The sequence below is a fragment of the Ambystoma mexicanum genome, chromosome 7p (assembly GCF_040938575.1).
Source record: "Ambystoma mexicanum isolate Mex_15411 chromosome 7p, UKY_AmexF1_1, whole genome shotgun sequence".
In the NCBI taxonomy this organism is placed as follows: domain Eukaryota; kingdom Metazoa; phylum Chordata; class Amphibia; order Caudata; family Ambystomatidae; genus Ambystoma; species Ambystoma mexicanum.
The window spans coordinates 871,304,936-871,324,964 of NC_090939.1; the positions used below are offsets into that span (position 1 = coordinate 871,304,936).

The window sequence follows — 20,029 nt, forward strand, 5'->3', positions numbered from 1 at the left end:
TCGCTGGGCACAACTGATGTGAATAAGGGTAGTGGCTAGTCTTTTAGCCTGTGGGTCTGTGGGGTTATTGAGGTCAAGATTGAGGTCTCCCAGGATTAGGATAATTGAGCTGGGCCTGATGGTGGGGTTGATGATAAACATTAGGTCTTCCTCGTAAGAGGCGATGGGGCTCGGTGAGCGGCAGATGAGATGGAGGTTGCGCGTGTTGGTGGGTGAGAGTGAGTTTTGTGGACAGCATTTCATACTTTGGGATTTGGCTGAAGTTGGTGGCCCTGATGGTGATGGTGTTGTAGATCAGAGCAACTCCGCCGCCTCTGCTGTGGGTTCTGTCATTGCGCATGATGGCGTATCCTGGGGCGAAAGCGATGGAAAGGGCAGGGCCTGCTGCAGGGTGGAGTCAAGTCTTGCATATTGCAAGCAGGTAGAGATCATTGGAGGTGAGGTTGTGGATCTCGGGGACAGATCTAGCATTGATCAGGGCGCATTTCAGTGGCTTGTTAGGCGAGGCCGCTGGGGGTGAGCGGATGCAATTTTTTGGGGTGTGGAGGGGTAGAGGGCCAGGTGCGGAAACAGAGTAGCTTGCTTCTGGATTGGATGGAGGGTGGCGCTAAAAGGTGTGGCGTGGCCGGATTGTGGGTGCAGGGTCTTCTGGTCCTGGGATGGAGATTCCCGATGGAGATCAGGGAAGTTCTTATTTCTTCAAGTAGGAGGCGTATGTCTGCCTTCGTAGATGCTTCGATTTCCCACATTCATGGCCGCAATGGGTTTTGCTTCAACCATTGCAGGACCACTTTGATTCACTTCTCACAATTTACACTTCACATCAGTCTTCTACTTTTCTTTGTCTTGTCAGGAAACTGTACAGATACCTTCGACTGAGCACATTCACAGTGCCTGATACTGTATCAACGGAATTGTATTTTTCCTTTTAATGTTCAAATATTCACCAGCAACTTAGTTTCACTGGCGTCTCATCACGCACATTTAACAATGTTTGTTTTCTCAATGTTGCTGCCTGCTACCTTGACTTCAACACAGACCAGTCTGGCATCGGTCTCCCCAACTCACCGGCTGTGGTGTTCTGTTGCTTCTTTGTTCTTGATGCCAAGGATGATACCATGGCGTCTGCTGCTCCCTCCCAACTTGGTCAGTTTCACCAGAGGACCTCTGTATCTCTGACACACAATGCAGGATTCTTCAGCCTGGTTTCATGCTCTTTTCTGCCTGGAAGGTTTCTTGAAAGTAACCGCTTCCTGCCAAAGTAAAGTGTGTTGCCCCTCTCACGAACCTCTCGTGCCTGGCCATCTTTCTCCCTTCATTCAACTGCTGACTCGAAACTGCACTACCTTCGTGTGTTTTTGCCTCTGTATGTTCTCGTGCTCCGCCTTTTATACGTGTGGGGAAGTTTAATGGAAGTCAGGTGTGAGTGATTGTCGATAATTGCCTGACCATAGTATTGGGGCGACAGGTACACGGCTCGGGTACGAGTCGGTTTTCTCCAAGAGCGGGCTGTCCGTGTAAAAGTGTTTATGCAGGAAAATAGGGGTGGGAGCAGTTGAGTTTCTAAATACCCATTGGGTACGATGGGGTAAAGGTTTTGCAGGGAAGAGAGGATACTGCGTCTCATCATCCGTTGTCCCACTCACCGAGGACCCTTCACCCAGGTGATCCTCCCGCAGTGGTCCACCCCCAGGGTCTGGACCCAAAGGTGCTGGCAGTGCCCTGGCCACCTGAGAGATCCTCGGGGACTAGCGGGGGAGACACCTTGTGGTGTATCACACAGTACATCCCTCTGTTTCACCTCTTGTTGCTCTCACTACCAAACCCATCAAGTTATTATGGACCATCTGCTGCCTAATGCTACCTGTTCACTTGACAACCCTGAATCTTGCAATCCTTTGGTTCTACATCCCACCAGGTATTTAATTTGTGTATGCTAGGGGTCTGCAAACTGGCTCCCCATATTTTGGATTAGGACTCATGGTACCTCTTGTTTGACTATGCTGGTTAGGGTTGACTTTTGGAGAGCCGAATATTGCAGAGCCCTTGTGTATGCAAAGCCCTAGTGGCTGAATGCTCACATAAAAATGTAAATGTTCACCAGTTTTCTAATTTTGACGCTTTCTGCAGTATCTTAACTTACAAATTAACAATTTACCTGTCAAGGTTGAGCAAAATATTGTGCTTTGTGCCTAGATTTAAAGATTTATTGTGGCAAAAAAACTAACTTTACGAAAGCACTTGCCATATCTTTGTACCAGGACATTGAAAATCACTTCAGCAGAATAACTTTTTACTGTGAAAGGTATACATGTAACCATGTTTATGCAGTTTAATTACTAGGGGCTTCTATAACACAAACTCTGTATTTGTTTGTCTTTTTTTGGAAACAGGTATTTCTTGTAAGGAAAATCTCAGGACCAGATGCAGGACAATTATATGCAATGAAGGTTTTAAAAAAAGCTACATTGAAAGGTATGATTGAAAACAAACTGAACTGTAAGAAGTGAAGTGACATATTTTTGAATCCAGGCTACATGGATGCATAAAGAGAATAGCTAGCTAGCTGCACATTGCTTCATAGTGGAAACACTATTGAATATGAGCAAAGGAACATCATGGTGACATTTTGCATTTGGACATTTTATTTGGTTAGTTTACGTTTTCCAATTCTGTTAAGTGATAAAAGTACTTGAACCTTAACGTTTACCTCTTCTATACAAGTCTCTACCTCTGAATGTGGTGTTCCACTAAGGTTGACTGATTGTAAGCATCTTAAGAAAGTTCTTGCCATTAACATTTACTTAATATACGTCTGCTGAGATTCAACGTATTAACCCCATGCCTCTCAAAATAAATTGTTTATCCATCATGTGGATGCCTGTGTGAATATCGGAACTCTTGTTCAATTTTGTATAGGGTGGGTGACAAAACATATAAATGCAAACTCCTCATGCAATGGTCTAATATTTCTCCCACCATCACAATATAATCCTTTCAAAAATATTCTCTATATTGTCAGTTTCATAAAGACATAGACCTCCGAGATAGAAATTCTTAACCCCGGATGATCCAGTAAGTGCAACACATGGTACAGTACCCAAGACCGAACCAAAAAAGGGGAAAGTGTATACTGACAGATGACAAATGTGATTAGCCTCGACAAAGGATTTGGAAGAATATCATTGGTGGACCACATGCTTTAACCAGTATTCGGATCAATTGCAACAGAGGGATATTTGCCACATGTGCAGTTTTCCTATTTCCATTATCTTTACCATATTAGTCCAAGAAGGTCCTTGCATAGCAATATTCATTCTGTTTAGGACGTGACTGCTACTTTTTCCATCATTAGTGTTTTCATGTCCAGGCCCACAGACTAATAACCTTTGTTCTGATGCTTGTTAATCTGCTTAGAATCACATGCTGTGCATATAGTCCGACATCCAGTGGTAACCACAGTGTATGCATCTTGTCTTTCGAGAATAGAAAGGGGACATCACATGGGCATGCCTGTAACACTATCCCTAACGTGACGTGTAGTGTACCCAAAATCCCTCACGTGTGGAAGTCCCTCAGATTGTTTTTTTCTGCCCAGCTTTCTGGTCGCCTTATGCGAAGCTCTTCAAGAGACATTGCTATATTGTTCTATTTCTCTTCTCTTATTGTCCCCTTCACTTGACGGCTGTTTCCTGACCTCCACCGAAGCCTGCTACTATGGACCTTCGACAGCAGTTGATCCGGTCTGCGCTGCTAACCACGTGGCCGGGCCTTATGGCCGGCCTACACAGTAGGGAGAGTGGGGTCGGGGTGGACATTTCCTTTTTAAGAATTCCTTTCCTGTTCCTCTCTTGGTTCCTTCAGTCTCGTCACTGTTATTCCTACGCTATGGACAGGACTCATTTAGATTTTTGTCCTTCATGCAAGGCAAAGTTCCTGTGGAAAGACAAACACCTTAACTGTAATAGGTGTCTTCCCCTTAGACACAATGAGACGATCTGTGTGGCATGTAAGTTTCTGCGTCCCAAGACCCTAAAGGAGCACTGTGCTAAGTGGTGGGCGGCCTACAGAATGTCGCAGGCTGAGAGTAGTCCCCCCCCCCCCCGCTGAGTGCGACAAAGGGCTTAGTGATGACCAGGGAGGCCATTGACCTCACCGCTTAGCACTCTCGCTCTGCATCGTCCGGCCTCAATAGGCACGACGTGAGTCCTGCTATGGGGACTGTACATCCCGGCGACAAGGACGCACATTCTTCCCACACTAAAAGCACAACCCTCGGTTTGTCTTAGACGTAACAGTCGAAGCGTTCCATAGCGCCAACGGGCACACCGGATAGTTCGGCAGTGCCCGCCGATCCTCATGATCGGCAGCCCTCCCCGCAACCACAGGTGCGGCATGCATCCGGGCAGTCCAAATCAAAGGGCGCTACCACCAATGTTCAAGCGACCGTCGAGTCATCAGAAGAAAGCGCTGACGCTGCACAAAGCCCCGGTTACACCGAAAACCACCGCGCAACGGCCGACCCAGTCCAAACACTTTCCTGTGACACCAAGTATTACCAAAAGCATTGCTAAGATAATTTCAGCGGCAAATCAAGAACGGTCGAAGGACTCGTCGAAACCTAATGATGGGCCTAAGGACGCACCCAAAGACACTCCACAACCACCGGAACCTCAACTTTTCAGAAGCCCTGTCTTTCTTCAACGTTAAAAGTAAAATCTCGATGTTCTAGAAAAGATCAGCTAGAAGAGCCTTTTCCACCCCTAGACTCTTCTGGTTCCTCATGATGGTCCAGGGAGATCTTTGAGGGGTGTATGAATAGGTTGGAGAGATTTGTGAAATTCTCAGTTCACACCCAAAAGGCCTCGAGAGGAGAGCCTTTTTACTCCTGTGGCAAAATTTCAAAAGACCTTTGATTCCTCTTAGGAGGAAGAGGCTTATGACCTCACTGAAGATGATATCCCTACAGACCAATTAATTCAAGATGAATACCCCTTTGGGGACCCTGTGGGTGATACCATTGACCCCACCGAGGGTTGGGAAGATTACCACGACCGGCCAGTCGACCTTCAGCCTTGTGCATCACCTACCCCAGCACCGGAACCTGACTCCCTGTGCATGGATTTCCCCCCCCCCTTACCACACCTGCTCGACAGGCCTCCCCAGTTTACGACCAGATGGCGTTTAACGCCATCTTAAGAAGGGCAGCGGAACATTTCCAGTTTGCTACTCAGAAAGCTGTACCTGAGGCTTATTTTGTCGAGGACATCTTAAAAGAAAAGCCAATTGAATCAGAAAACGCTTGGCTCCTTCATTGTTGACACCCGCCCTAATAATGGCTTTTATTGTTTCGCCCTTCCCCTTCTGGTCCCCTTTACATCCGGGGACATGCTACTCCAGATTCACTGGTGTTAACTATAACCAGGAAGGGGGTCCCCCTGTCCAGACGAGAAGCGCCCCCTGACGAGGAGTGCAAAAGGTTATACGCACTGGGGAAAAGTCACATCTGCTGCAGCTTTTTCCACTCGCATAGCTAACACCACTTTGTTGGCTAGCTCTTCAAACGTACAATGGAACATGCTACAAGAGGGCCTTCAACTTCAAGAAGTGGCTGAACCATTGTGGGCTTGCCTGCTTTCCATTGTAGCTGAGGGCTACCCAGTTAATCACAGTATTCTCAAAGATGCTTTGGATGCGGCAGAAACAGCTGGCATTACCTTGGCACAAGGTGCCCTCCTGAAGAGGCACGCCTTGTTACAAAACTCTGGTTTCAAACCAGAAACCCAAGCTTCATTGATAAATAAGCCAGTGGAGGAGACAGACTTATTTGGGAAAGCCATTGACGAGGTGCTTGAAACTGCTAAAAAGGAACACAACACCCTCAAGACCCTGGATCAAATCTCCCAGAGGCCTTCCCAAAGAAGAGGGAGCAGTCGTTCCTTTCATGGCCAATCTCTCTCCCCTCACAACCAATATGGCTCAGTAAATAACTGGTCCTCATCTCAGGGAACCAGCTACGCCACCCTGTATCCCCGCAAGAGGGCAATGACATGGAAAAGGAAGGAGACGAAATTCCACACCTAGAGGCTCCCCAGCTTCAGGTCAGAAATGACCAGATCCGGGTCTCCTCCCATACCTCCCCGGTCGGGGGACGTCTAACATAATTTCTTCAAGCATGGGAGGGGATAACTACAGACCAGTGGGTACTCAAGATAGTCGCCCATGGGTACTGCATAGAATTCTGCCGGACCCCCCAATTCAGACCTCCACGATCAAGATGCCTGACGCCGGAACACTTGCGCATCCTGCTACAAGAGGTTGAGATCCTGCAGGAAAAGGGCGCCATAGAAGTTGTACCTCTTCTCAGGTAAACAAGGGTATTTATGAAGTGTACTTGCTTGTACCCAAAAAGGATCTCACCATGCGCCCTGTGCTAGACTTGCACCCAAAGAACAAATTTGTCAAACCTCAAGTTTTGTATGGTCCCTCTACAGGAAGTAATTCTGCTGCTCACACAAGGGGACCACATGGCAACATTGGACATGAAAGATGCATACTATCATATTTCAATGTTGCCAGCGCACACAGAAAATGCTTCAGATTCATGATGGTGTTTGTTCTCTATCAGTTCAAAGTACTACCCTTTGGCATTGCCTCAGCACCCAGGATATTTATAAAGGTACTGGCAGTGGCAGCGCACACCTGCGGAGGCTATGCATCCCAGTTTATCCTTACCCCCAACGACTGGCTCATAACTGGATTCCTACGGAACATGCCTGTCAAACACTCAGACGATGGACCTCTTATTCAGCCTGGGATTCTCCATCAACGAGAAGAAATCCAGCCTAGACCCCAGTCAAGTCAAGCAGTTCCTAGGGGCTCTAATTTGAACAAAGGACGGCCTCGTCTTCCCCTAAAACGAGAGGGTTCAAAACTTGTTTCAGATTCCTCAATATGCAGACACGCAAGGCTATGCGACTGTTGGGTATGATGGCGTCCTGCATTTACTTGGTTCCTCACGCGTGGTTGCGCATGCGTCCAATGCAAGAGTGGCTCAACAGCCAATGATGTCAGGCCAGCGCACAACGGGACGATCTAGTGATTGTCTTGCCAGCCCTCGTTCTCTCTCTGCAGTGGTGGTGGAGGGAAAACCTCTTGAAGGGAAAGTCCTTCACCACCCCCGCAGTAGAAGCCACTCTCACGCCAGACGCATCTCTAATGGAGTGGGGGGGCGGGCCTCACCTGCATCAGCAGATGGCGCACATCGTTTGGTCCCCAGGCGTAGCATCCAACCACATAAATCTGTTGGAACTGTTAGCAGTGTTCAAAGCTCTGAAAGCCTTTCAGGCACAGCTGCAGGGAAAGACGGTCCTGATCCTTACAGAAAGCACCACGGCCATGTACTATCTGAACAAACAAGGGGACACTCACTCTCCGGGGCTGTCAAACTATCCCAAAACATTTGGAAATGGGCTCTCAAACACATGTTCCAGGGGAACTCCATCTTCTGGCAGACATACTCATCAGAGATTTCCCACTACCCATGGAGTACGATTGGCGATTACACGAAGACATAGTCTCCAGTGTTTTCGCAGAATGGGGCTTCCGAGAGATCGCATCTCTGGAGAACGCTCAATGCCAAGATTACGCCTCTAGGTATCCTCAGAACTGTTCCAAGGGGAACGGTCTCTAGTCTGGATCACATGGTCAGGGAAAGTTTGTTTACGCTTTCCACCCAAACACCCCTACTCAAAAAGATTGTGCACAAGATGCACCAGGAACCAGTCACCATGATACTGGTGGCCCCAATGTGGACTCGCCAACCCTGGTTCGCTCACCTGATGGAGATGTCTCTCTCCCTCCCACCCCCCAGTGAAACTTACTTGCCCATACAACATGTTATCTCCGGACAGGGGAGAAACCCTTCAGATGTGCCCGCAAACTCTGAATTTAGCGGCCTGGCTCCTGAAGTCATAGGGTTTGGGCACCTCAAACTCTCTGAGATGCATTGACATACTTAGAGAGGGTAGAAAACCTAAGACCCGATATTGCTACTCCAGTAAGTGGAAGCGCTTTGTCATCTGGTGCAATTCCAAGAGCATCAATCCCATTGACTGCTCTCCTACGCACATTGTATTGTAGCTGACTCATTACTAGGCCTGGTTTTTAACTCACTAAAGGTTCACTTAGTTCACTAAGGTTTCACTTTCAGCCTACACTACGTCACAACAGAAGTTGTTGTTGTGGAAGATACCAGTTGTTAAGGCTTTCATGGAGGGAGTAAAAAATTCCACTCCCCCACCCCCCAGTTCTTACCCGGCTCCCGAATGAGACCTGAATGTGGTATTGACTAGACTTATGGGGTCTCCTTTCGAGCCCATGCATAAAGCAAGTCTTAAGGATCTTACCTACAAGACCGCCTTCTTAATAGCTATCACTTCCATAAGAAGAGTCGGTGAACTACAGGCCCTCTCAGTTCTAGACCCCTTCGTTACAGTTAAGAGATGGTGGTTCTACGCACTCACCCTAGGTTTGCGCCTAAATTAATTTCAAAGTTCCATGTGAACCAGTACATGGAACTACCCAACATTCTTCCAGAGCCCCTCCAACGTGGCGGATAGAAGCCTGCACACACTAGATGTCTGCAGGGCAGTCATGTTTTACCTGGAAAGAACTCGACCACTAAGAAAGAAGAACCAGTTTTTCATTTCGGTGGCAGCGGGTCCAGAGGGAGACCCTGTCTCCAAATCTACTATCTCAAGGTGGATTGTCAAATGAATCACACTCTGCTACACTCTGCCCTTCAAGCCTAGAACTCACTCTACTCGAGGCACGGGAGCTTCCATAGCATTCATTGCAAATGTTCCCCTAGAGTCCATTTGCAAAGCGGCAACCTGGAGTTCTTGACACACTTTTACAAAACACTATTGTCTAGACACTCACTCTAGGCCTGACAAGCCTCAGGTGGGACAAGCAGTATTAAGACATCTTTTCACTACTGTGCCTTCTCACAACCCACCTCCAACCCCAGGTACTGCTCGCTAGTCTATGTACAGCATGTGATTCTAAGCAGATTACCAAGCATCAGATGACCTGCATTACTTACCGTAAAAGCATTTCTGATGATTGTAGATTCACATGCACCCCTCCTTCCTCCCCGCTCAGATGGAAGGAACATAGACGTCTACTGATTTTCTATCTTGTCTGTATGCACAATAGTCATAAGGCTCCCTCACGGCAGAAAAAATACAATCAGAGGGATCTTGAGGCGTGAGGGATTTTGGGTACAATACACGTCACTTTATGGATGGTGGTACAGGCACGCCCATGTCGACGTCCCCTTTCGATTCTTGAAAGACAAGATGCAATACTCTGCGGTTACCACTGGATGTCGGACTATATGCACAGCATGTGAATCGAAGCCGATACAATCGGCAAAAATGCTTTTACAGTAAGGAATGCATGTCTTCCCCCCCCCCCCCCCAACTACTTTCACTTATGAGCCAGAGTGACTAGCCATTGTGTGATGAGTTTTCTAGTCTACAATCTCAAAGTATAGCCACCCCTTCATTAATTTTCCACAAGCAATATCACTGCATCAGTGAAGTATTCTGCTTTAATAACGGTAGTCTTTCCTTTAAAAATAACAGTTGCCTAATTATTTTAGATCTGCTTCAAGGCCTGCAGTTTTGAGGTATATTTTATCACATTGACATTCTTTTACGGTGTTTCCTGCCCCCCCCCCTCGCGTGTAATTAATGGTTACTTGCGTGTAATTTAGGTAACTATGTCTTGTATGGCACTGCTTCTGCTATTTTTAATATGGGTGGGATGGGGAGTGTTTAAGGGGGGAGAGAGTGTTACACGTCCTGATGCATGCAGATTGTAAGAACTGTCTGCAAATTAGCCTCTTGCCGTTTGGGATAAGGTGGCTGCTGTTCCCAGAAGGCCCCCATTTTTCTATTGAGAATCTTTGCTGCCCCATTGGCATAAATGGAGCAGTGATGTGTGTCGCAGTGTAGAGGCTAGGGTGAGCATCAGGGTAACGGTGGGGTAATTTATAGCAGCAGAATGTTCAAGCAGATATGCTCTTGCTGTATGTGTACTTAAGTCTCAAGAGTGGTGATTGGTTGGTTAGGTGAAAATAGTTGGTGCTTGTGGGATGTGTTGTGAACAAAGATATCTGGAGACAAATTTGTATCTGGCAGATGTCTTGGCATACATTAGTCTGAAGCACGTAACTCTCTCTCAACTCCCATTGTGAATTGTGATCTAGGGTATAATTGAGGCCAAATTGTTAAAGCACAGTCTTCAAGTAACATCTGTGGCACAATGAAGGTTTTTCTTAAATGGTTCATAGGAAAGTTTTGATTACTTTAAAGATGCTTAGGCGAGCAATATTCTCCCCTTCAATTCAGAAGCTCAAGCAGATAATTTCAGCAAATACAACTTTGAGAACATTCCTTGCTGAAATATTTAGCAACGACTTTAACATGTCAAAAACAAAAAAATCACAAAAGACTCTGGGGTAGCTGTATAACGCTTAACCACTTAACACTGCACCTCCAATCAATGCATGCACAATACCATGTGTTCCAAACGGGCACAGTCTCCAAGAGCCGCAAACCACTCAACTATCACAATAGCAATCAACAGCATTTGGCATTTAAAACGTAGGGTGGGAATAATGCTTGCACTGTCTTTAATCGAATCGACTTTCCTATAAGTTATTCTGTAGAATCTTCATTCTATGTCAAGACTGGAGGCTTGCATTATGCTTCTTTTTTTTGAAAATCAGGTTTTTGTCATTTTCCAAAACAACTTTGTCATCAACATATACAACCTGCAATTTCTCGAACTTCCCTCCCCCCTATATGCAGTACAGTCAGTTCTCAACTTTTCTTTATCACATTGATGAGCGCCTATATCCTTTGACTGAATTCCAACAGCAGGCTATTGTCCATACTTGTTAAATGTAGCCAGATCCCCTCTGTCTGCTTGCATCTCATCTAGGAGATGCGTCAAATAATCTATCCTATATTGACTTTGCCTTCTGTAACCATTCCCTTTCTGTCGGCATATTCCCCCGTTTCCAGTATTGTGCCACGCAGCTCCTTGCCGCGACTAGTAGGGTGCGAACCATGTGCCCCTCCCCCACCCCAAGCCCCCTGGTTCCTCCTTCTCATATATCGCAAACAGCAGCAAGTTTGGCTCCCTGGGCCTATGTATCCCACCTAAGTTTTTCAGCCATCCCAGGACCTCTTCCCAATACTCCTGAATAAGAGGGCATTTCCGCCACATGTGGTAGTAGTCCCTATTCACCTTTTTACAGCGCCAGCATCGCAATCCAACCTCTAGGTACATTTTCGCCAGTGCGGCTGGTGGGTAGTGCCATCTATGTAGCAGTTTGAATGTCTGCATACTGTACTGTATTGCAGGGATAGTGTGGATTTTTTGACCCCTCTACATATTTTTCCCCATAGCTGGTCTGTTGGATCCATTCCCAAATCTTTGGCCCATGTTGTGCGTGTGGGTAGTGTCAGTGAGCCCCCCCCCATTCCCTATAGAGCCTAGGTAATCTCCCTTTTGTGTTTGTTTCCTGTAGTAGTGTTAACTCAAAGGGGTTAAGTTCTTGACACCCTTTAGCTGCAAATATCTGAAGCTTGAGAGTCCCTTCATCCCCAGACATTCCTCCAGACGGGTTACTGACATAAACTTGCCTCTTTCCCACAGCTGTCCTGCCCTTGAGACCTGCCTCCTCCCATGATTGAAATCGTAGAGGGTCTATGATGTGATTTCGTGTGGGTGGTGCCCAGATAGAGCTTAGGGAGGGATGGCCATGTTGACAACCATCGGGTAGCGCTCCCCTCACGCCATATTTATCAGAATACCTCCAGGATGGAGTGTACCAGCACACGCTTGGGGATCTTTCTGCGGGATACACATCCATTCACCTAACAATACTGGCAGTAGGATGGCATTGTCCATGTGGACCTATTTCTGCTTCATGCCTGGGTCTAGGCGATCTACCATGATCTGTATCTGGGCCGCTCTGTACTATGTTTCCAGGTCCGATAATCCAACCCCTCCTCCGTATGTCCTTGGGCAACACCAGTGTCGTGTACGCTACCCGGGGCTTTGCTCCTGCCCATAGAAACCCAATAAGGGCTTTCTTTGCTGTAGAGAGAAAGTGTGCTGGGACCTTTATTGGGAGCATTTAGAAGAGAAACAGCAATTTGGGAAGGACTGTTGTCTTAATACAGTTTAGTCGCCCCCATCCATAAGAGCCCAATCCGTCCCCATCGTTGCATGTCCTCACTCATCTTTCCCCATAGCGAAGTGTAGTTCTGCTCAAATAGCTTCCAAGTTTCCCTTGTGATTTCAATCCCCAAGTAGCGGAAGCCCTCCTGTCTCCTCTTGAATCCCCATTTGTCAACCCACGCGCCATCTTCCTCACTCCAATTTCCTGCTAGCAATGCCACCGATTTGTCGACATGTATCTTGAACCTAGATAGTTCCCTGTATTCCTCCAGGCTCTGTAGTAGGGCTAGTACTGAGGACCTTGGATTTGTGAGGTAGAGCAGCACATTCTACGCGGAAAGGCTCACTTTATAATACTGTCCCCCTATATGTACCCCTGTTACTTCCATACAATCCTGCAAGCCAATTACCCATAGTTCCCTGACTGGCGCATACAGTAGGGCCAGCATGGGGCACCCCTGTCTGGGCCCTCTGTGCAAATTGATTGCCCTGGATGCGTCACCGTTCATCACCACTCTTCCCCCTTGGGGTATGGTACAGAACCGTTCTCCATCCTCTTGACCGCTTCCCATACCAATCTCCTCGAGGACCCCTTCCATGAAGGACCAGTTGATACTAAATGCTTTTTTTGGCATCCAGGGTAAGGACCTAGGCCTCCCTCCCGTTGTCGTTGGATCATTCAGAATATGCAGTGTTTTTCTCAGATTGTCGGAGCACTGTCTGTTTTGGATAAATCCTGTCTGGTCTGGGTGTATCAGGCAGAGGAGATGTCTCTACGTGGGATGCTAGGATTCTTGTAAAGATCTTTACATCTACATTGAGCAGGGATATGGGCCTTTATGAGGTGCAGCTCGTCGGGCCCTTGCGCTGCTTAGGGATCACCGCTATGAGCGCTTCCCAGAACGTGTTGGGCATGTCCTCTGGCTGTCTTATGGAGTACTCTCGCGATGGCCCGCCAGGATTTATTCGAACTGCTTGTAATAACCTGCTGTGTAGCCGTTCTCCCCAGGTGCCTTCCCTGATTTTAGCTGGCCTATCGCTATTTCAACCACCTCCCCCCCGTGATTTCTGTTTCCAGCAGGGACTCCCCTCCTCCCCCTGTTAGTTGCTGGATGGGGAGCTTACCCAGGTAGTCCTTAATCTTCCTCCCCTCCGATGTGTTCGGTTGGGAGTGCAGGGTTTCATAGTCTGCAAAACAATCCGGATTGCTTCTCCCGGGTCCACTGATTCCCCCTTTTCGTCCTTTAGCCTATGGACCCACCTATCTCCTCTGTACCCCTGATCCTGTTTGTCAACAGTGTCCCCACTTGGTCCCCTCCCTCTTAAAATCTTTGTTTGGTATAGCGCATCTTCTTTGCTTGCTCCCCTATTAGGAGTGAGTGAAGTTCCTGTTTGTTCCGCATTGTCTCTAATAGGTCCTCCCTACCCTCTACCGGTCTTGTTAGTCTAGCCCTCGTATCTCTCAGTTCCTCCCTTAGTCTCCCCTCTATCAGCTTTCCCTCCTTTTTTCAGGCCCCTTCTGCTATAAGGCCTCACACCATTGCCTTGGCTGCTTCCCACACAGTCTTAGTCTTCAGCTGTACCTCCCCGGTGTCATTTGTCTCGAGTATTGGGTGATCTCTGTTCGTAAAAAGTCCCGGAATAATGGGTCCCTTAGGAGACTGTCATTGCACCTCCAGTGTGGCCTTCCCTTTCTCCCTTCTATCCACCAGTCTGTTGTGACCATTTTGTGGTCTGACCGCGTCACTGTCTACCCTTGGAGGTGACACCGTGGCCTCCTGTTCCCTTGGGATTAGTAGGTCTATTCTGGTAAATGTGTGGTGCGGGGGCGAGAAAAAGGTGTATCCTCCCACCTGGGGATATTTGGACCGCCACACATCCAGCCAGACGTGATCTTGCAACAATTGGGAGAATGCTTTGTGTTCCTTACCCCTCACCTTCACCTTGTCGCCCTTCGCAGTCCACCAGTCTACTGCCGGATCTCCAACAAGGTTAAAGTCCCCTCCTACCATGAGCATGCCTCCCCCACCCCCAGCCTTCCAACACTCAGAACACCTTCCAGAGGAAGGTTATCGGATTCACATTTGGTACATATATGGACGCCAGGGTGAGCAGCCTGCCTTCCAAACGCCCCTTCACTGCCACCAACCTACCACCGAACCCTCTCTTCACCTGGGCCTTCTGCAACTGCATGGCTCGCAACAGGACAATTCCCACCCCCTCTTTTTTTGCTAGTGTTGTGTGATGCCCAGAAGGTCTGTCCCACCTCTTGCCCTTTTAGGGCGTATTTCCTCCCCTGTTTATAGTGTGTGTCCTGCAGAAATAGCACTGCTAATTTGGCTTTGCAGAGCGTGTTTCCTATGAGCGATCTTTTGTTTGGGGAGTTTAGCCCCCTCGCGTTCAATGTTGCTATCTTCCAGTTAACCATTATCCCATTAGAAATGCCTCCCTACTCCTCCGCCCTACATCGGCTTTCCTCTCTGGTCATTTGTGATGTACTGCATCATGTTCCACTCCCCAACCCATCTGTCTCCCATCCCCTCTGCGCTCTTACCCCATCTCTGTGAACCCTCCTCTCGTCTCCCCTTGTCCACCTTTCTCCCTTTTTCATCCCCCCCTTCCAAGCCTCCCCTTCTTGTCTCCGTCCCATACTTTTCCCTTTTGTGGTGTTCGGCCACCCGTTTCGGATCTATCGGGTCTACCGGCCAAACCACCAAGGCAATGGCCCCTGCCCTCCCTTAAATAACCTCTCCTCTACCTCCCCTGTATCTGTAGCATCTTATCACTCAAATCTTCCTTTCTTATTTGATCAGCCATAGCCATTTCCCCACCCTCTTCTTTTACCTTTGACACCGGGCACCCTGGCAAGGCATCTCTGCTAGTCCACTCCTCCAGAATTTAAACAATATTATGGCTCCCCTTAAGGTTTTCGCCTTCTCTAACTTCAGCGTGTTAACTCCCCCAAGACCACCTCCTCCATACCCCCTTGAAACAGAATTGAACACATAACTGGTTTCCAGGTCTAGGGTATTTGGGTCTTCGTGGAGTAAGTAACCGTCTCCAAATGTTCTCTCATCTGGGGGATTGGGTTTTGAGCTTCTGGAATTTCCTGGCCCTTTGTGTTTTCCATCTTCCCTGGTCAGTCTTTGGGCACTTAATTTCTTGTCTTCCGCCCATTCTCAACCTCCCTCCTCTTCCATGCTATCCTGTGGCGCCCTGTGAGTTCCTCTGTGGTCCTTCGAATATCTTCCTCCAGCATCCGATGTTTCTCTCCCACAAGTTCAAATAAGAGTGCAAATGGGTACCCCCATCTGTACCGTATCCCCTTCTCCTTGAGCAATCTTGTGAGTGGGCCACACTTGCGTCTCATTAGGGTCTGTGCTGTGAGGTCCTGAAAAATTGACACCTTGGAGTCCTCGTAGTTGATGGCCCCGTTCGACTTGCCCTGTCCAGGATGTCGGCCTTGTCCTGGTAGTAGTGTAACCTTGCTAGTACCGAGCGGGGTCCCTTAGCACCTCCGCCCACCTGGTGCACCCGATCCAGGGTCACTTGTTCTCCTTCTTTGGAACCGAGGACCACCCCTATGACTTTCTGGATTCTCCTCTTGAGCCCAGTCTGTGATTCCCCTTCCTTTTCTTTCAGTCCAAAAGAATAGAGGTTGTTGCACCTCTCTGTTCTCAATGTCGTCCACTTTGAGCCCAAATCCAACCCCCTTTAGGGAGGTTTGATTCAACTCCATTCCATCCACTCGCTCTTCCAGGTTGCCCACCTTTGCAGGCAGCTCTGCCACCTTCGCCCCAATGTCTGTGTGCATCCCCCGTATCTCCTCCAGGACCATCGAATGTCACTTTTGATGGTGCCAATCTCTGTGGCGCATGGGTGGGACCCCATGCAGTTTGCCTTTGCCATGTTCCCTTCGGTGTGGTGTTGGAACTGCGAGAGCGCTGCATTCCAGCTCATTTGATTGATCCCGTCTCTTTGTTGTGGCGTTCCCACTTGTGTCCCTGGGTGGTCTCCTTCCCCTCTGTACCCTTCCCTGGGCTCCTTGCTCTCGTGCCTGTCCACTCTGAGTTATAGCTGATCTTTAAGGTTCCACTGAGCACTGTGGGCCCCCTTTTTCTGTTTTGTGTGGCACTACGGTTTTCTGTCATTTTTCGTGGCCTCTCCCAAAGTTTTTTTTTTTCCAGGCTCCCTCTTTGACACCTTGGGCCCTGGGCTGTGTTACTCTGCCGGGTCCCCCTCTTTTCCTGTGGCACCACTGCGTTTTCTCTCTGCCGGTTTCCCTGCCAGGTTGCTTGCCTTGCCCCACCTCTGCAGCTGTGGTTCCTTCTGGGCTTCTATCTCCCAGCCCCTGGTTCTATTGATGCCTCCTCTCCTTTAATTGGGGGTCCGCCTGGGGTAGCCTCCTGATCCCAGGTACCCCCTTCTGGTCACCTGCTGCTGCCTCTTAGAGCCCTCTCACTGTATGCTGTGTGAGTGTTCTGTGTACTGCCAACTCCTACTCTCCGGTGCTGCTCCTGTCTGGATGTCTCCGCTGCTGCTCTGCAGGACCGGCTGTGGGAGCCGGCTGGGAAGAGGGCTTCCTCCCTGTCGCTGGGTCTCCTGGGTGGCTGTCTGGGCTCGCCCTGCTATCTGCGCTTCCCGTGAGGGCCCCTGTCCCCTTTTCATATGCTCCTGTGTCTCGCCTGACTCAAGACAAAGCGCGTTGGTGTGGGGGCTCGCCCTCCCGAGCTCCCTGGCCTTGCGGCCCACCTCACTGCTTGTCAGGCCTGCAGCACAGGCTGCGCACTCAGCTGCGCTGATAAGCCTTGCCACAGGTCGTGGCCACTTCAAACTTGGAGCGTTGGTGCTGCTACCACTCCGCCGCCCAAGGACCCTATGTGCAAGGGTCCCGGGCCTCTAACTATGCTTTAACTCCCCCTTCATGCAGGGCAGGGTCTGGAGCACTGCAATCAGGCGACCATCTTGCCTGTGCCCCCTGGTGGCCTCCCACATTATGCTTCTTTAAAGCTTATTCACCACCAATTAATCAGACTATTCGGTTAGCTTGAGAGGTACATCTGTAAAGACTGATTTTCCAGACCAATCGCCATGTTCATAATATCTTCCTGTAGCAGCTCCATTGAGAACGCCCTATGTGCCATGCCTTCTCTGGCCAGGGGCGTGCCAAATCGTGATAAGTCCACTCCTGCCTGAGCGGTTACTGCTCACTCAATGAGCAACCATTGGAGAAGACACAGCCTTTTGAGACTTCCTCCCCGCATTCAGCAGCTGTCCTGAGGATCGGATGGTAATGCCTCAAACGTCTCCTCGTAGAACTTCAGACAATGCACAACTTGGCGGGCTCTGTAAAAGCCAGGTACGCTACCAGCCTGGAATTACATTTGATGTACCTGGCAATCTGAAATACCGCCCCATCCAGCGAGTATGCTTTACCTCCCAGACCTAGGGCCTGAAAATCAGAAGAAATCTCCTACATAAACTAGACACAGCAGGGCCATAAGGGAGAGGCTGGGATTCTGATGCAAAGAATGAAAATCAACGCTAAAATGATGTCCCACAGTGCTGCATACTGTGCTATTTGCAGAGATGTTCAGTGGATAGCTTTCAGCATGTAACATGATGGTACTCCCCTATCCTGAGACAGTCCACCATCTTGTGCCCAGCAGAGATGGCTGGTTGATATGCGTTCACTCTTAAATGTCATCCTTTGCTCCGATGACGGCTGCCAGAAGATTGAGCAGATGCTAGAAGTGCTGAAACTGGATCAACGCCCCCTACAGGCACCGCCTTCCAAGAAAGACCTGGGACTCTCCACTGCAACCTGAAATCCTCAAGGCAGTGCTCACCTCAGAATGGATGTGGATACCCTCTTGGATCAATCAGCAGAAGAGGACCATGGGAAAGCGGAAGAAAGTTCCAGTAGAAATGCAAACCAAGGTTGCATTGTCCATCAGGGCGGCATCATATTCCCCGCCACCTGCTCCTCGTGATTTGCCAGAGCAATAAGAACACATGGGGTAAATGGGTAGTTCGCCCCTCGGACCCTAGGGCTGGAGGATGGCATCTGCTGCTGGGTCCATCTTCCAGCTGAGGGAACTCTGAGATCGGGATGTTTCGCCAAGAGGTGAACCAGTCCATGCAAAACAGCCTCCAGCATCATTAAAGAAAAGAACAACTCCATACATGCTCCCTTACCAGGAGACAGTTCACCACCTTGTGCCCAGTAGAGATTGCTGGTTGATGTGCGTTCACTCTTAAATGGCATCCCTTGCTCCGACGGCTACCAGAAGATTGAGCAGATGCTAGAAGGGCTGAAACTGAATGAACGCACACTACCAGGACACCAGTGTGTCTGGATGGCCCAAGAATTCTACCAGATTCCAGTGTTCCTGTGTATTGGCTACCCCTGGGAGGTACTCCGTAGACACTAAAATCTGACTGTCCAGGCAGTCGTGTCAAAGGCCCTTGGCGAACCCGGCCAGCAACCTTGATCTTGTGCCCTCATAGCAGTTTATGTACTTCACTGCCGACAGATATTTACCATCTTTCGTACGATACAAAACAATCTGCCCTTGATGAAAGGACAAAGTGCAAAGTATTTTGCCAACAGATTGAGGCGGTTTATAGCGAACTCCAGATTGCAAGGTATTGATATTTTATTTATCGCGCCAGTACACAAGTGTTTTAAAGCGCGACAAGGCAAGGGAGGGGAACAGGGGCGAACAAAACAATCTTACTAGGCCCAGTGACATTGAGAACGTGCAAGTGCATGGGAGAGGGGAAAAGTGCATGGCAGGGGGGGAGAAGTGTAAAGTGTGGAGCAAAGGAGAAAACTGATGAATTAACTAATAAGGGCAACAAACAGTGGTAGTGCAGCCAGCAAGTGGCAAAGTGCTGGATTTAAGGCAGCAGACAGGGTGTGTCTAAGTGCAGGAAGAGGGAATAAAGGGGGGGGGCGTGTATGCGTACAGATACAGACCCCAGTGCAAGGGGTGGCTGGGAGGGTGGCAGGGTGAGCCGGTACCTGGGCCTTGAAGACAAGAGGGTAGGCCAGGTGCACGGTATCGAGAGAGAACAGATCAGCAGGGGAAAGGTGGGGCGAAGGCAAAAGCAAAGAGGAAGGTCTTGAGGTGCTTCCAGAACCGCTGATTGTTCTCCTCTAGTTTCAGAGTGGCAGGGAGGCTGTTCCAGAGGGAGGCCATAGCCGAAGACTGAGCTCTACCTCCAGCTTGTTTATTTGAAAAATGACTGACTCTCAGGGAGAGGATCGAGGAGCTCGAGAGGGGGGGGGTATTTGCTGAAGGTATTTTGGATCCACGTATCCATTTTACCCCCTGTTGACACTGCCGTACCTTGCTGTTGAACCTTCTCAGCTGGTAGTTGTAGTCTGAGGAATGCCATCATAACGTGTAGTATTTACGAGTACGCGATGTTTAAAACGGCTGTCTCCTCTCGGCGAGAGCGTTCCAGGTTTGCAGCTTCCAGGGATTTAAACATCACGTACTCGCAAATCCTACACGTTATGACATTCCTCAGACTACAACTCTGGAGGACACAATCCTTTCCTTAAAGGATGCATTCATTTAAGATGACCCCCCTGTGAACCATTACTAGGGGGCTGTTTTTGAGCATCCACAATAGACCTACTACGCTGGGGTCTGCATAACTTTTGGCTGATATGTTACTGGAAGCAATCGCATAACATTAATTCAAGCAACCTATGGTTGAGAATATGGGCTGACATTCTCGGCTTGCACTATATTCA

The 20,029-nt window shown here is 48.8% G+C and overlaps 1 protein-coding gene across 3 annotated transcripts in view; it reads left to right on the forward strand.

Annotated features, from left to right (window-relative positions):
• Window positions 1-20,029, forward strand: part of RPS6KA3 (ribosomal protein S6 kinase A3) — a 1,283,345-nt gene that overhangs the window by 328,382 nt on the left and 934,934 nt on the right. For all 3 annotated transcript variants that reach the window (XM_069637077.1, XM_069637076.1, XM_069637078.1), the window contains exon 4: window positions 2,394-2,475. In XM_069637077.1, the coding sequence (XP_069493178.1) occupies window positions 2,394-2,475 (82 nt within the window). The remainder of the gene's footprint in view (window positions 1-2,393; window positions 2,476-20,029) is intronic.